The sequence below is a fragment of the Candoia aspera genome, chromosome 4, assembly GCF_035149785.1.
Source record: "Candoia aspera isolate rCanAsp1 chromosome 4, rCanAsp1.hap2, whole genome shotgun sequence".
NCBI lineage: Eukaryota > Metazoa > Chordata > Lepidosauria > Squamata > Boidae > Candoia > Candoia aspera.
This window is the reverse complement of record NC_086156.1, coordinates 86802417-86818389: the sequence shown is the minus strand read 5'-3', so window position 1 is coordinate 86818389 and position 15973 is coordinate 86802417. Positions and strand designations below refer to the sequence as shown.

The window sequence follows — 15973 nt, the reverse complement described above, 5'->3', positions numbered from 1 at the left end:
TGTTTTTCTCCTCTCTCCGTACACACAAACATCCTTTTTCCTCCATACCTTCTTGCTCCAGGGGCCAGGAAGACGCTTAGACTGTATGTATACTTTTCTTTCAAAGTTTAAACATTTTTAGTTTTGGATTGTGGTTTTATTGATTTCTTTTTCTTCCTGATGTTCTCTTGTTCTGAAGCAAGCCTCCTTGGGAAGGTTTTGGCCTGAAAGGTAATGTACCAATACTTTAAAAAGATAACCAAATAAATAATACAGAGGGAATCATTAAATGGTAGACCGGCTATATAAGTGGGCCCAGGTTGCCATGCTTAATAGGAGCATTAGAGCATAAGAAGCAATGCGGATCTTCTCCAATCAAGAGTCTGCCAGATGCTTTGAATTCTTCAATCCCCATAATTCTTACCCTAAATGGAAATTGAAATCAAAATATCTGAAGAGCACCTGGTTAGGGGCAGGCTGTATCCAGTTTGGGAGGAAGATCAATGCCTTGGATGAAGAAGTCAAAGTCTATAGTTCATTGTCTCCAGTTTCATCCCTTGATACTCTGCGGAAGTTGCCAGATAGGGCAGACCAGAACTAAAAAACTTTCAGTTCTCCCAAAGGCCACATTCTTTCAGGTATAATCTGTTGCCAATTATTGCATGGAGCATGTACTGGAAGGGGCTGAGCCCAGAATGGGAAGGCATCCATATTCTCTCTCTCTCTCTCTCTCTCTCTCTCTCTCTCTCTCTCTCTCTCTCTCATACTCTCCGTTCTCCCAAGTAGCAGGCTTTGGGGGACAGCGGGATAGATGCCTCTTACCAGAGGCCTGGATTGTTCCCCTGCCAAGGATGTTTCAGATAGGCAAAGGGCTGCAAATGGGCCACTCTAGTGTCAACAGCCCTGAGCTCTGAATCAGTGGCCTGATTCAGCATAAGGCAGCTTCTTATATTCTTCCCATAAAGCAGGAGGAAGCCTGGCTCACTGAAGGCTTTCCCAATTGGGCCCACTGTACATATTCTCTTCACATTAGAATTCAGATGCTGGGGAAGAAAGTTGTGTACCTGTTAATATTTCAGAATGAGGGACATGTATATGGTTAGGTCAGTGTGCTTTGCATAGCACAGCGCGGTGTTCTTTCTTCCTCAGACCCTAACACATATTCTTCTCTGAAACCCTAAAAGGACAGTCTTCATGTAGCTGCGGCTAAGCAAGACAGACAGATCACGATCATTTTAAATTTATTTTATTAAGATTACAGCAGGGAAAGGGAAGCTGTGTTGTTTGACTCACTACACCCACCAAGCAGTCATTTGGTAATGTGTTCCCTAAAGTCCAGACATGTCCATAGGCCAGAAAGGTTGCCTATCCATGGACCATGTCAGGATATAGCAGGGATAGTCAACCCATTTCAGCCTAGGCTACATGTCTTCTTTCTGTCCTGCCTGGAGGCCTCAGGAGATATGCTTGGTGGCATTGAGACATCATTGAAAAGGACAGGGCCAAAAGGTTCAGATCCTTTTTTGAAGTTTGGGTACCTTAAGACTTGCAGATTGTAAGGCACCATTCCAGTATACATGATCATACCTGAACCTTACTAACTTCTACAAGATCGCAAATATGTAGACAAACCTGTGCACTGGTAATCTAACTTTCATTTTATCAACATTTATATATAATGGTACTTCCCCAGTGCTAATGATCATTCAGATGCTTTTAAGCAAACATTTTCTTTCTACAAATGTAAATACTTTGGCTGTCAAGCCTCCAACTTTAAAAGAATATCAAAATTATTTTGCAATGTTTGTATTCACCAAGTATGGGACATGTAGTCCTTGCTTACCGACTGCCTTGTTTAGTGATCATTTGAAGTTACAGAGGTTTAAAAAAACAGCTTTGCGACCAATCCTCGCATTTATGGCCATCGCAGCATCCTGCGGTCACGTGTTTGCCATCTGCAACATTCACAACCAGCTTCCAACAAGCAAAATTAATGCTGAATATTTGTGTATGTATTTAAGTGTTCATGTAATCCAAACATGAGAAAATAGCCCTGTGGAGGAACTGAATGACTGATAACTATTTCAGTGTAGTAATTACAAATATTTCTGAGTTTAATATGAGTAGGTGGAATGAAAATTAAATTACGTTCTGACTAGGGATTGATATTTGGCTTTTATTTGCTGGATGTGTATTGACTCTTACAGTTTGATGAGGGAATCTGCTTTGTTTCTGGTCATGCTTATTTTCTATGGCATGTGTGGCGGCCAGATTCTGTTACTGTAACCCTTTAATAAAAGTAGTTTTAGTGTTCATGACTTTGTGCTCGAGTTTGATCAGCCTCGAAGGACTGACATCAATCTTGCAACTCTGAATGTGCCTCCCCCCCACCTCCGCCTTTATTCTGCAGAGAACTAGCGAGGGTCAGGTCTGAGTGGCCATCTCAAATTCCATTCCTGATTTGGGCTAAGATATCTCTTATCTGACTTTTGCCTTGGCTGCAGCTCTTCCTCCTCTTCCTCAAGGTGATTCTCACAGCCCAAAACACCTACCCTAATCTCAGACCTGGTTTAGCTGATGTCAGAAACCTGTAAATAACACACTAAGATGAATGCTTGCCTGTCAGCAGTATTTTTTTTGAGACTTTTTTTTCTCTCTCCTAAAAAATCATAGTATTTTTGGATGGGAAGCAGTGGTCATTTATTTCAGCCCCTGCCCAATGTCAGGCCTACAATGCAAGATGCAATCTAGGCATGGCTGGCAGGGGGGCTGTCCAGCCTCGGATTCAATACTTTCAGTGGAGGTTTTCTTTTTTAAGCTAAGGACCTGAAACCATTCCATTTCTTTTCCCATCTTCTCCTAGGAAAAAGCAGACCTTGGGGAGGTGAATTTTTCCCTCTGTTACCTGCCCACAGCTGGTCGTCTCACAGTCACCATCATCAAGGCTACCAACCTCAAAGCCATGGATCTGACTGGATTTTCTGGTGAGCAGATGTGGCCATGCCGATGTTTGGGTCATGATCAGTAGTTCCAGAAGCAAAATAGCTGGGCCATTGTCAGTAGAGCAGTAACTGACTTAGATGGAGACCAGCCATGAGAAAGAGGACAGTAACATGAATAACATTTTGTTGTAAACTGCCCAGAGTCCCCCATGAGGTGGAGATGGGCGGTGAATAAATTTATAAATAAATAAATAAAAATGAGGAAAGAAAGCTGAATATCCAAAATCAAGTGTTGGAGGATTGTCAATTAGGAAAGTTGGGCAGAAGATGGAAGAAAAATTAGAATCTACAAATAAATGTCTATGGTTTGCTGTAGGTTGACAAAACATTCTGACTCCAGATTATTTTAAAAGTGGTAAAAAAACAACAGAAATTGACTTCTCCTCCCCCCTTTTTTTTTTTTCTTCTCTATCCTAAGTTAGGCTGTGCTAAAAGAGGAAGTTTGGGGGAGAAGGAAGAGTCAAGTATGGGATTTTGTGTGAAAGGGTTTGCAAAATGAAACATATTGGCTTTGAAAAATGTAGACTATGTTTATGTGGAGGGGCATTAAGAGATTTTATATCACATGCCATTGGGCCTCTGTTCTCTTGCCAAAAGAAATCCACGAGTGGAGTGTGTGTCTAAGGGTACGCCTGCCCACCTGAACCCGCTATTTTGCACTTAGGCCTGGCTGGTGCATTTTAAGGTGCTGGTAAACTGGAATCATGTCCTTTATGCATTTGGAGAGGAAGGGGTGGCAGCAGAGAATGAAAGGAGGAGCTTCTGGGTGGGTGTTGATTTCACCGAAGCTTGATGAAGGGCTTAGCAGGGAGGAGGTTCAAATGTAGGTAAGGATTTGGGGTCAGTGAGAAGTAAGAATGGTACCCTGGAGGGACCAGCAGTCTAGTACCCTCCAGATGTTTGAGGTGCATCTCATAAGCCCTGATCCTTGCCATGCTGTTTAGGGTGATTGGGAACTAAAATCTGAGGCATCTAGGGAGCATCAGGCGCCCTATCCCTGTTCTCGGGAAAGGAGGCAGGATTTAGAATGAGTGATTAGACAGGGCAGAAAAGGCAGCAAAGGAGTTTCTGAGAAGGAAACAAGATGGGTGGTGGGATGGGCCATATTATGCTTCATTGCTATTCCAAGGACACCGTTCAGCTTCAGATGAGCAAATCTGTCAATTTGTCAATTTTAGTTTTGCTCAGCGTCTCTTTTTTCCCATATTAATTATGTTTGGCCTGTTTCCCCAGCAGTTTGTAAATGCTGATGTTCATTTCTCCTAATAAATACATTCTTATACATGCTTTTCCTAGAATAATTTTTTTGCATAGACAGTAGCCTTTTTTCTAATGAGCTTTCCATAACATATGCTTGTATGTATGCTAATTGTTTCTTAACCTGTGCCTTTTGTGCTTTTTTTTAAAGAAATCTGCATTCTGTGTGAGTGGGTTGGGGTTTATTTTTGGCTTGCTTGTACATTTGGGAGAGGTGAATTCCATTAGTTTGCATAAACATGCAAACAGAATGAATTTCAGTACTGCCTCTAGTTAGGGATATACATTTCAGTGGCAGTTGTCTTTGTATGCTTGTGATATGGAGGATGTATCTTAAGAATTAGAAAATGCCAAGTTGATGTTGATAAGATTGGTCCTTGGTGCTTATGATGAGAACCAGAGCTGAACCCTCTAAGGAGGGCAAACAGGAAGGACTTGCAGTTACAACTGATTAGGAAAAGTGGGAATTTGTTAGAGCAAGCCTCACTTTTATGGATTTTGGTAGTGGAGAACTGAAGAGCAGATTCTGCTGTACAGTAGTAAACCTCCTATATAATCTAGAATTGCAGGATAGAGTGGGTGGGCACAGCCCCACTTGCACCTACTATATGCCTCCTGCCAAAGAAAACAGATGGTCTGTGTGACAGGTCTATTGTGGAGGTAGGGCCAGTGCCAAACGTTTTGCTACCTGGTATTTTGCTGATGGCAAAGAAAGTTTGTGAAATAGTAGGTCATTAGGAAAACAGGTTGTACGCAGCCCAGCCCATTCCCTACAATGGTATTTTCCTGCTTGTGGACATTACATCATAAAGAAAAGTATTCTGAAACGTGATTCCTCACCTTGCAAGCCTGCCATACCATTCTCTTGCACATGTATACTGGACCTTAAGATGCTGGTTTTGTAGAGATGCGTGAAAGAGAGACCCAACAGTCCTCACTAAGCAATTGCAGACAGTGCCCACAATCATGAAAACTTCATTCAGATGGGATTGGGAAAGATTCCTGTCACTACTCAACAACCAGAAAGTCTGAATCTCTCTTGTATTTCAAAGGAGTTGAAATTGCAGTGGATGGGGCAGAATATTAGAGAGGCTACAAGTGATGGAGCTCAGTATAAATTTGGTGTGGCTGCTTTCCCCTGTAATTCTGGACCATCTTTCTCTACCCCTCACCTGCATTTTTCAGATCCCTATGTCAAAGCATCGCTCATGTGTGAAGGGAGGCGCTTGAAGAAGCGCAAGACTTCCATCAAGAAAAACACTTTGAACCCCAGTTACAATGAGGCGCTTGTCTTCGACATTCCCCAGGACAGCATGGAGCATGTCAGCATTACCTTGGCAGTCATGGATTATGATTGGTAAGATACCTTTACGCACATGCACATCCACCCAAATTCCAGTGAGTTAAGCAGAAGAGGCATGCTCATGGTTGTGCTAGCACTGATCTGACCTTGGCTGATCCCAAAAAAATAATCAGACCTAGTTAATATTTGGATGGGAGATCTGCAGAAAACCCAGGGCTATAGGCTAGACTTGAAGTTTTCTTTAAAAAAACCCAGAGTAAGGCAATGGCAAACCACTTGGTCATAGTGTCACTTAAGGGAGTCTTTAGCTTTTCAGGCAAATTACATAACTGATGTTGACATTTTCCTCCACCTGTCATGGTTACTGTTCCAATGTTCCTGGAAAACATCATAACAGGTTCCCATGCCATGGGGCTGACACGAGTTGCTGTATGGGAGGGGGCCGCTCCTGTTCCTTGTACCAGGCTGCGATGCGAGGAGTGAAGAATGAGGAATGCATGTTTGGGTTATCTCGCCTTGTCAAGGACGTTTCCTGCAGACTGGCAGGAACTGTTAGGGGCACCTGCAGGGCATGGAATTGTACTGACTTCGGGGGGAGGGATTGGGAGTTGCTTGGGGATTTATTGGGAGACATCCCGCGCTTTTACTATTCTCAGCTTTGCTTGTGATCCTGCATACTATTCCTTATTAAATCAGATATCCATGAAAGCCCTGTGTGAGTCTGATGGTCACTTTGAATAGGCAGTCATTACACCACCTCTGTGAGAGGCTGGCTCTGAAATAATCTCCACTTCCACAGCATTGGGCACAACGAAGTCATTGGCATGTGTCGAGTGGGCAGTGATGCTGATGGGCCCGGGAGAGATCATTGGGCTGAGATGCTGGCAAATCCACGTAAGCCCATTGAACACTGGCACCAGCTAGTAGAGGTGAGTGTGATACTGTGACAGCAGCAGGTCTGATCTGTGCCCATCCCATTGCTTCATTGGAAACTAAAAGGGGAAAATGCCAGCTCAGCAAAAAAAAGATAGAGGCAAGAAATTGGGCATTCTGCAAGTCACTGTCAAGATCTCTGTTAAGCACAATTTTTTTCTAACCTGCTGCCTGGGCACAGGATAGACAGACAGAGGAAAAATGGGGAAGCCTATGAAGGGGGAGGAGACAATGAAAAAAAATGCTACTCCATCCACATCTTGCTTAATTCCCACCCACCATTATCATTCAGCTCCTTCCTGGATTACTTCCAAACAAATGTGGCCCTTGACACAATAAAAGCCTGCCCATTCTTACAAATAATACAGTAAATTACTCAGTATATTCCTTTTATGGCCTGTCTTTCACTTGGCTTTTATGGTAATGAGGCAGCCCCAGACTGTTGGCTGAAAGTGTTGTGCCCATTATGCATCCTCATGCTGCAAAGGTGCAGTACGGTTCCAAGAACTTAGTAGTGCATCCTGAGTATAAAGCTCTGTCTCTGAAGAATGCTGCAAGACTCAGTGACACAGCGGAACAACATTCCAGAATCACTGAAGTACCATAGAGGAGCAAGGGGCTAAAAGCCAAGGGCAGCTGTCAGGACTGTATAATGTCCTAAGTTGGGGCAGAATTTGGAGTTGGGGCTCCTGGATCTGTTTTGGAAAGACACAGTTGGGATGGAGGACAAAGGTCGGACCAAAGTTGGACCAACTGGAGGTAGGGGCTCCTGGCTTCAAAATTCAGCCACTGGGGTTTTAAGTCAGAATGCTCTGACAGTGGGTGGAGAGTCTGAGAGCATCACATTTGCCCCTCTGATCTTTTTCTCTTTGCTGCCTCTCATTTTTCAGGAGAAGACTTTGAACAGCTATATCAGCAAGAATCCTCCAGCTCGAGACAAACCTAGCATCATAGTAGAAAGCATTCATTCAGACTAAAGCAACCACCAGCAGCCCTTTGCCAGCAGGGACTGTAAGTGTCTTAGGGACATAGACATGGGATGAGAAATGACATAGACCTTCATTTTGGTAGAAGCTATAGCAGTTCAGAGATGACCTATACTTCTCCATGTGTGCCCCAGCTATTAATGATATAGATTACTCTTTTATAGGATCCTGATGCCAAAAAGTCCATAAAGTAGATGCCACATGGGGCTTCCTGGATAAGACTTTATTTAGGGGGCACCTGGCCACTTAGTATTGGGGCCCTTATTGTCAGCGCTACAGGGTGGGCCAGATAAAGAAACAGATCATGCATAGTTCAAAAACTACTTTTATTAGAATGGCTATAGTAACATAATCCTGCAAGTCTGATTGTGCTTCCCTCCTCCCCCTTTTATATTCATGTGAATTAGGGGGATGTCTGTCTGAGACACTTCCATGATCCTCCCAAATTGTCTGGACTCAAACAATGTTTCCCTCTTTGTTGCTTTAGTAATGGGTCTTCCCTCTCCCCATCAGGGTCATCTTCTTTACTCTCTACACCAGTGTTTTTCAACCTTGGCAACTTTAAGATGTATGAACTTCAACTCCCAGAATTCACCAGCCAGCCTTGCTAGGCAGCTACAGGGCAAGATCTAAAGCAGTGTTTCTCAGCTGTGGGAACCTGAAGATATGTGGCTGGAGTTGAAGTCCACACATCTTAAAGTTGCCAAGGTTGAGAAACACTGCTCTACACTCAACTTAAAACACAAAGGAGGGCCTCCAAAAGTAATCAGTGTGCCTGAGTCCTACTCACGGGAGATGTTCCTGAACATACTTTGGGTCCAACCCATTCATAGATGAGCACCTGTAATTTGAATTGGACCTGGAAATGAACTGTCAGTTAGTGGTACTGCTGATAATGCAGTGATGTCACTCAACAAAATCAGCAAGTTCAGTGACTCTCATTTAGTAGCTCCATGGAGTTATTCTGGACAAATTAAAATATTCAAACATTTTAAAACAGATAGCTACACAAATGCAGTGGAGCAATTTAGCCAGTGGCTACCATCCAGATGAGGTTGCCATTATTAACCAATTAAATACAGTGCTTTTTTTCCCCCCTTGTCTAAACCGGGCTGCTGTGAATATGGATAGACATGCAAAAGGATTTCTGCACAGGCTCCAATTCTGGCCCCCAAAACAAATTCCACAGCACCGTACATGCTCTAGAGTTGTTTGGCTGCATGATATTTGGCTGAGTTACTTTGAACCTTGTCTCCAGTTGATCGATTATAGAAGTGCTGTGAGCAACAAAGCCATTCCCAGAGCCTAAAATCTGGGCTAGGGCTGTGCTAAGTTCTGGGGACTGTTCCAGGAACAACCCCACAACTCAGTTTCTGGCGAAGTCAGGAATTTTTACTAACATAAAAGCAGAAGGAGAAAGCAATGGATGGCCTTTCTTTTTTCTTTCAGGTTCCAGCAATGTGCTCTCAGAACTTTCTGGAGTGTTACGTCTCCTCAGATCCATCCAAGAGGAACTGCCAGTAGGAGATCATCTGAGGGAAGGACTGCAAGTTCCTGCCTTCCCTCAATCCCTATCTTCCCCAGAAAGTTTGCTGCCTGATGCATTTTTTTTTCAAAAGCCATAAAGGCAGCTACCAAGGAGCATTTTTCATGTGGGAGGGATATGTCTGGAGTAAAAAAAGACCCCCTCCCTCTTCTAGCTTATCTGAATGGAGTGGGGGATCTTTTTTGACATGCATGCTATTGGAGTCTTTGTTATGGAAAGTGTCAAGATGGAAAACTAGAGATGTCACCTTTTCTGTTTCTCAAAAGCTGCCCAGTGGGCAGAAATCCAACAGGTTCCCCTTCCCTATGGAGCTGCTGCTTAGAGTTCAGACTGTTCAATTTACAAAGTCTCATCCAGGAGGCGTAACAGGAAACAGGCATGGCAGGTAACCATTCTTCTTTCCCAACCTCAACACAGCTCCCCCGCATAGGCTTCAACTCTTCTCCCAGCAGTGACTTTAAGCCCAGTGACTGTTAACTCTTCATCTCCTTCATTTTTCCTTCTCACGACAGATCTCTTGAGAGATGAAGGCATGTCCTTGTGGGTGTTTGGTCTGATGGGGGGTGGGGGCAAGATTTCTCCATAGCACCAGAAAGTATGCAGGACCCATTCCCTCCATCTTCATGAACCTACAGCCCAAGAGAAGGGAGGGAGGGAGGAGAAAATTAGTTCTTTCCTCATCACCATGAGGGATGATTCTGGAAGTGACACAAAAAGGCTCCCTGTGGACATCACCTCCAATATGCCCTGCTATGCCTCCTGCATCAAGAACCACGATGGAATTATCTTTCTACAGATTAAAAGCAGGCTTGTGACATCAAAGTGGCTCCATAATGGACTAAATTAAGGCCTGGAATTAGATTTGGGCCTACCTTAACTCCAAATGTCAACAGCCAATTCTGGACTCTTTCATATGTATGTGTAAATGTATCGGGGGTGGGGTGGAGTAACTGTGTCTCCTTTCCTAAGTCTCATTAAGTTTGCTGCTTCTGGATTTTGCATGGTTGCCCTCCACTCATTTTGAGTGTGTGAGTGCTTCCCAGATTTAAGCTAGGACAGTGCCTGGTCAGAGAATCAAGATGTCCTAGTGCTACCCACTCAAGTCCCCACTGTGTTATTACCTTATGTACCCCATTTTTTTTTTATTTGGAATGTCTTTCTTTTTCTTGCTCTCCCCCTAAGGCACGTCCATTTGTCATTTTGTCTTGGTCTCTGAAACTCTGTCCTGTTTATGGTCGGCTTTTTTGTTCTAAATGTGTGAAATAAGCGGAGGGGGGAGGGATAAAACAGGAGAATTAGCCCTGCTTCCTAAACTTCTGTCCCCCTTTTTTTGGAAAAGCCATATACCTCTCCCAATTGCTTGGCTACAGTTTCCTGGCATTAACGGGAGAGGGGAGGGGGCCGGAAGGTGATCTCTCTTCACAATAGTTTGGAACTTGAAGCTGCTGCTAAAACCGTGACATCAATAAAACTGGAGAAAAAAAAAGAAACAAGTATCTCTGGAACTCAAGACTTTTGAAGCAGAAGTACAGTATAGCAGTGGAGAGAAAGGAAGGAATTGAGTCTGTATTCAACATTCGACCAATATGTTATGGGAAAACAGATGTTTATGCCCTGTTTCATCAGAAGAGAGAGCTAAGCTCTTTAGCTGGAGGGACCTGTATGAGCATCTGTTACAGAGGAGGGCAACTTTCTGTGTCCCAACCACATCACTCCAGAAAAGGGAAGCAAACTGATAAATTCTGCTGCTCCGGTAGCCAAGATACTGGCCATTTTATTATTATATCCCACCTTTCCTCTTGCATCTTAAAATGGCACATATTTGGGAGCTGAAGTAGGTCAGTCTTTTGTCACATTCTTTCAACCCTGTGAAATAAGTTGGGCCGAGAGAAGCGGCTGGCTTCAAGACACCCAGTGAGCTCCTGAGGTTGAGTAAAAATTGGGATCTGGATCTCCCTCCCAATCCTATTCCATAGTTACTCTGCCATCAACTGGCATGGCAAGACAGAACAGATAGGTTACCTAATCTTCACACTGGAGATTCTCTGGGATACTGTTGTTCTCTCCTGGTGTTCTCCAGATGGGTTAGAATAGCTTCCCCATTTCCCACCTTGCCAAATCTTGGGAGCACCAAATGTATGCATGGTGGTTTGTTTTGAAGTACTCTGGTATCCATAGTCTCAGTGCATTTATGTCTTAAACAAGAATATAAGCTCAAGGGACAAAACTTTAAATGAGTGGTAGATCAGGAGCTGCAGGAACCAAAATATTATTTGTAGAGCTTCAGAGAAGTTTAGGGGAAGAGGAAGGGTTATAAAAAGCTAATAGTGTAACTCAAAGCCCACAGCCTAGGTTACATACATGGATTACCTGTGCAAAGCCCCATTTGGAGTCTAGGATCTCAGCATTGCTAGGTGGGAGTCCCATCACCCGAACAAACCACATGACTACACAAGGCTCCACTGAAACTCCAGTTTGTTTACTGCCGTAGCATTAGCACATTCAGCTGATTCGACTTACACTTCATTAGACTTTCCCCCCTCTTTTTCATTCTTTTACCTATTCTTCAAAACTTCATCAGGACACCTCAGCATCCTAAAGCAGGTATCTCGATTTTGATCATATGGCCCCAAGGACCACATTTTGCAACTTCTTTTCTCACTGTGAGCCACTCACTAGTAGCAATCTTAATGGTAAGCAGATTCCAATGCTATTTACCCCCTTGTCTTCCTCCAGGTTTCCTATTATGTTCACCATCCCAGTAGCTCCCTCTCCTTGAGAGATCAACTCCGTTGCATACCGAGGATTTGAGGATCTTTGCTATGCCATTACCAGCACTGAGAAAAATTTCCATGACAGATTCAAGACCTTCTAAGAGGCCAGTTCCAGGGGAAAAGGGATAAAGTACTGTTGCCTCCTGCTGCCTCAAGTTCCTCTCCACAACAACCTTCAACTCCACTACTGCCAGTCCTGCTTACAGACTTTCCAATTCTTTTTGTACTGCCCTGTCCCCTTCAGGCATGAAACTTTACTTTAGAAGGGGAGATTTAGGGCATATCCCTCTTTAGATCTACTTTGGATCACTCTCTTTATCCATTGGGCTAGCTGAAACCAAGACTTTCCCCTTTGGCCATCTCTTTCCGGGAAGTTTATTGGTCTTCTCAAGACCAGCCCTCCCGTGGTCAGTGGAGTCATTCTCCCTGGAACAGCCCAAGATATAGTAAGGCAAATAATTACACAATGGCCATCCATATTTTTCTTGAATTTCATCATCTAACCATGTCTTGGATTTATCTCATGATAGCTTTTGCAAGTGTCTTCCCCTTGTCCTTAGGATTCTTGCCTAAGAGAGATCTCACATCTGAGCCTGGCAGAGATCATTGCCTCCCTTTTAGCTAATCAGACCTGCACCTGCTGAGGCTACTCAGACCCAGATTTTGCATCCTCAGAATGCAGTCTATTCATCCCCTAGCAGAGCTCATGCTGACCTCTATGCTATTAATGGTATTATTTGCTGTCTCCATGATTGATTGATTATGTATCATCAAGTTGGTGTCAACTCTTAAGGACCATGTATCAAGCATGCTGTTTAGAAAATATCTCATAAATAGATTTTCTCCATGACAATCCGTCCCTAATGTGGTCCTTCAGGTCTTCCAACATTCCAACTCATTGCCACTGTAACTGAATCCATCCACCTTGCTGCTGGTCATCCTCTTTCTTTCCATCTTTCCCAGCATTAGAGCTTCTCCAGACAGCTAGGTCTTCGCATAATGTTTCTGTAGTAGTATAATTTGAGCCTGGTAATTTGTGCCTCAAGTGAGAACTCCTGAGTTGATTTGTTTGATGATCCATTTGTTTGCTTTCTTGGCTGTCCACAGTATTCTCAGGAATCTTTTCCAACACCAAAGTTCAAAAAGGTCAATATTCTTTCTGTCCTTATTCTTTCTTATTCCAATATTCACCACCTACCTTTGTTACAGTGGAGGTATCATAATCACACTGCCACTGTCAACATCACTCTGCACCCAGATTTGATACCATGGATGCAAATTCAACTGCGGGGAAGTAGTTCCCTCCCTTTGTATTGCCATGTATCAAGCATGCTGTTTGGAAAATATCCCATTTCTAATTCCTCTGCCAAAGAACAAGAGGCAAATAGTCAAGTTTTTCATGCAGAAACATGACACTTTGCCAAACAGGAATTATATATGGCTCATCATATATATACAGAGCCAGAGTTATGGAATCTTCTATCATTGTGCGTTGCCATGCTCTGCTCTGCTCCATTGGATTGACAATGGAAGCTAAGGCTAAAATTAAGGACCTTCTCTTCAGTGAGTATGGATTGCTTAGCTGTAATACTGATGACTCCCTGGACATGGTTCAAAAGCTTTCAACAGTCAGCAAATGGGGGCTGCAGCAACCCTCCTTGCTTCATCTCCTCAGCCATCATTCTTTGTCCCATTCACATCTCAACCAAATGACACCAGTCTTCCAAATCAGATGAGCACACTGTTCTGTGTGCAAAAGTTCTCAACAGATGTTGACAATGCCTACATGCTCAGCAAGCAGAGCCACAGCCTCAAGACTCCACAAAGCTGCTTTGACTCAATGCTCCCCATATCCGCTCTCTCAAAGTACATGGACTTCCATAACTAATGACTTTTGGGTCTTAGGTATCCAGAAATACCATATAATAAATCCCACAAACTGTTCTGTCTCTTCTAAGAACTGCAGTGGGTGCTGGAGATGTGTTAGGCCTTTCATTAAATGTGTCATTATTGTATTAGAGAAAAAAAGAGAAGGTCCTCCTGAAGAAAAGATAGTTGGAAAGTGTATCTTTATGGAAGAGAGAGCCAAGCCATGCTGTTTCACCACACTGAAGTAGAGAACAGTGTCCTTACAAAGATCTCTACCCAAATGATTCTTTTTTTTTCCAAAGTAGGTCTCAACCTTCTATCTGAATCAAGACATTATATTGCCTATTTTTCTCAGCCCATCAACACCATCAGAAACATCACTTCATTCCTTGGATATCCATCATGCTCTGTGACTTTCTACCTGAACCCCATGGCACCATTTCACTGAGACTGACATTTATTCTAGGCCTTCCAAAGCACATCTAAAGGACAGTCTTTACTCCTAGCTTTTCTGCAAATGGATATTGACCACCATTAAATTTTGATATGAATTGGTCAAACAGCCATCCTGTCTTCCAACATATACTCACTGCACAAGAGGAACAGTGGCATCAGCAGTCTTCATCTGATGTATTATCCTGGTGTGCTCCTACCAGAGTTGTGTTGGGTAGCCATGTGGACTCATCCCTCCACTTTCATCCAGTATTGTAGATTGGGCCTTCACTCCCAGAAAGGTGCAAGCTTAAATCTTCCCTTTGGTCACTTTAGAATGGCCAGACTACTTATAGCTAAGACATTTGCTATTCACTCATGTGTGTCAACTGGTTAATTCTTCTAACTGCAGCTGATCAAGTGGTCACCTGTGAATTCACACTATCTTCCAATCCCACTTGGTCTCAGGTGATCTCACTGCACTTTCAGATCCAGTATGTCAATCCTCGCAATTGAAGGGATTCGGCAAGTTATGACCAGTCATAGGAGAGGGACTCCACCAGGAAAATCTGTTAAGTTCTGGAAGATTTCAAACGTAGTCCTATAACCCATCTGTAAATTCAGATGACTACTCAGAAAACTACATCTACAGGTAAACAGCCTGTTCATCTGGTCTGTTGCAGTGATACTCAAATGTGTTACCTCTCCTAGGACTAGTGTCCAATATCACCACACCCTAGCCAGGAAAGTAACTGGGTAAATGTCCCTACTACTAGTTTGAATTCCTCTTCCACTATTCTCCAGCTTAACATGCTGATACTGATTTGCTTCAACAAAGCAATGACAACATTTCCCTGTGGAATATCTCATACTCAGCTAGACATTTGGATCTTGTTGAACAGAAATTGAAGTCAACTAAGTATCACCAGTGATGAATGTTGGAGGTAAAACTCCAGAATTGGAAGGCTTAGTGCAGTGTCTTTCCTTCAAAAAAGGACAAATAAATCGTTTCTTGAACTGGAAGATGCAGTGAAAAGCTTAGAAATACAACAGGAGCATTGGCTAAAACCTCAGGCTGAGCAAAGCTTCAGTGCCTTGCACAGCATTTTGGACTTCCCCTCATTCCTCTTAACTAGTTCTCATTTCTCACTGTGAAGCAGAACCCAAGCAACAGGGCAGGGCCTCAGTTTATTTCAGTTACGCAATTAGGGAAGCATTTGACATGGAAGAGTGTCCTTCCTACTAAGCATCAGCAACACACAGGATGTTAACTATGCAAACTGAGTTTGCATAACATGCAAGGCTTACGGTTATGTGTCATGCAAACACACACTCAAATTCTGGCATTTAAAGTCTCCAAATGATTTGCTGAGAAGTCCCAGCCCACAATTCTGAAACCATGCAGTGCCTATCTTCTCCTGGTTCCAATTGCATTCTACTCTCATTTTCCCAAATTGTCAAGCTTACTTGAAGCAATCACAACTAGCCTGTTGTCCGGAAGCCAAAGAGCTAGGCTTACTATCTGGTGCCACACATTCTAGAATTAAGCTCCTCCATGTTCTGCTCCTTTGTGGTTGCTGTGGATACAGAGACTATAAGTAGTTGCACCAAGCCAAGCTGGGTCATAAGTAAGGAGAGTGTCCTCCGTGCTCTGTGGGCCACAGCATGGAAGAACACCGGCCGGGACTACCATCGCGGGGGATCCGTACAGCCGGGTTCTCGGTTGCAGCAGGTAAGTAAAGCCTACTTACCTAAAGCTGATCTTAAGTGCAAGAACTGTTGAGAACCAGGACGGCTCATGCTTTTGGTATTCACAGGCCTGCCCACCCACCCCACCAGCTCACCGACAAGACATGTGGAAATAATTTGCCCCACTATCTCCTCTCATATTC

The 15973-nt window shown here is 43.4% G+C and overlaps 1 protein-coding gene across 1 annotated transcript in view; it reads left to right on the top strand.

Annotated features, from left to right (window-relative positions):
• SYT3 (synaptotagmin 3) overlaps nucleotides 1–7476 on the top strand; it is a 39518-nt gene extending 32042 nt beyond the window's left edge. Inside the window, exons 6-9 of the mRNA XM_063300978.1 lie at nucleotides 2843–2963; nucleotides 5424–5595; nucleotides 6341–6470; nucleotides 7365–7476. Of these exons, the coding sequence (XP_063157048.1) occupies nucleotides 2843–2963; nucleotides 5424–5595; nucleotides 6341–6470; nucleotides 7365–7451 (510 nt within the window). The 3' untranslated portion in view covers nucleotides 7452–7476. The remainder of the gene's footprint in view (nucleotides 1–2842; nucleotides 2964–5423; nucleotides 5596–6340; nucleotides 6471–7364) is intronic.
• Nucleotides 7477–15973: the final 8497 nt, after the last annotated feature.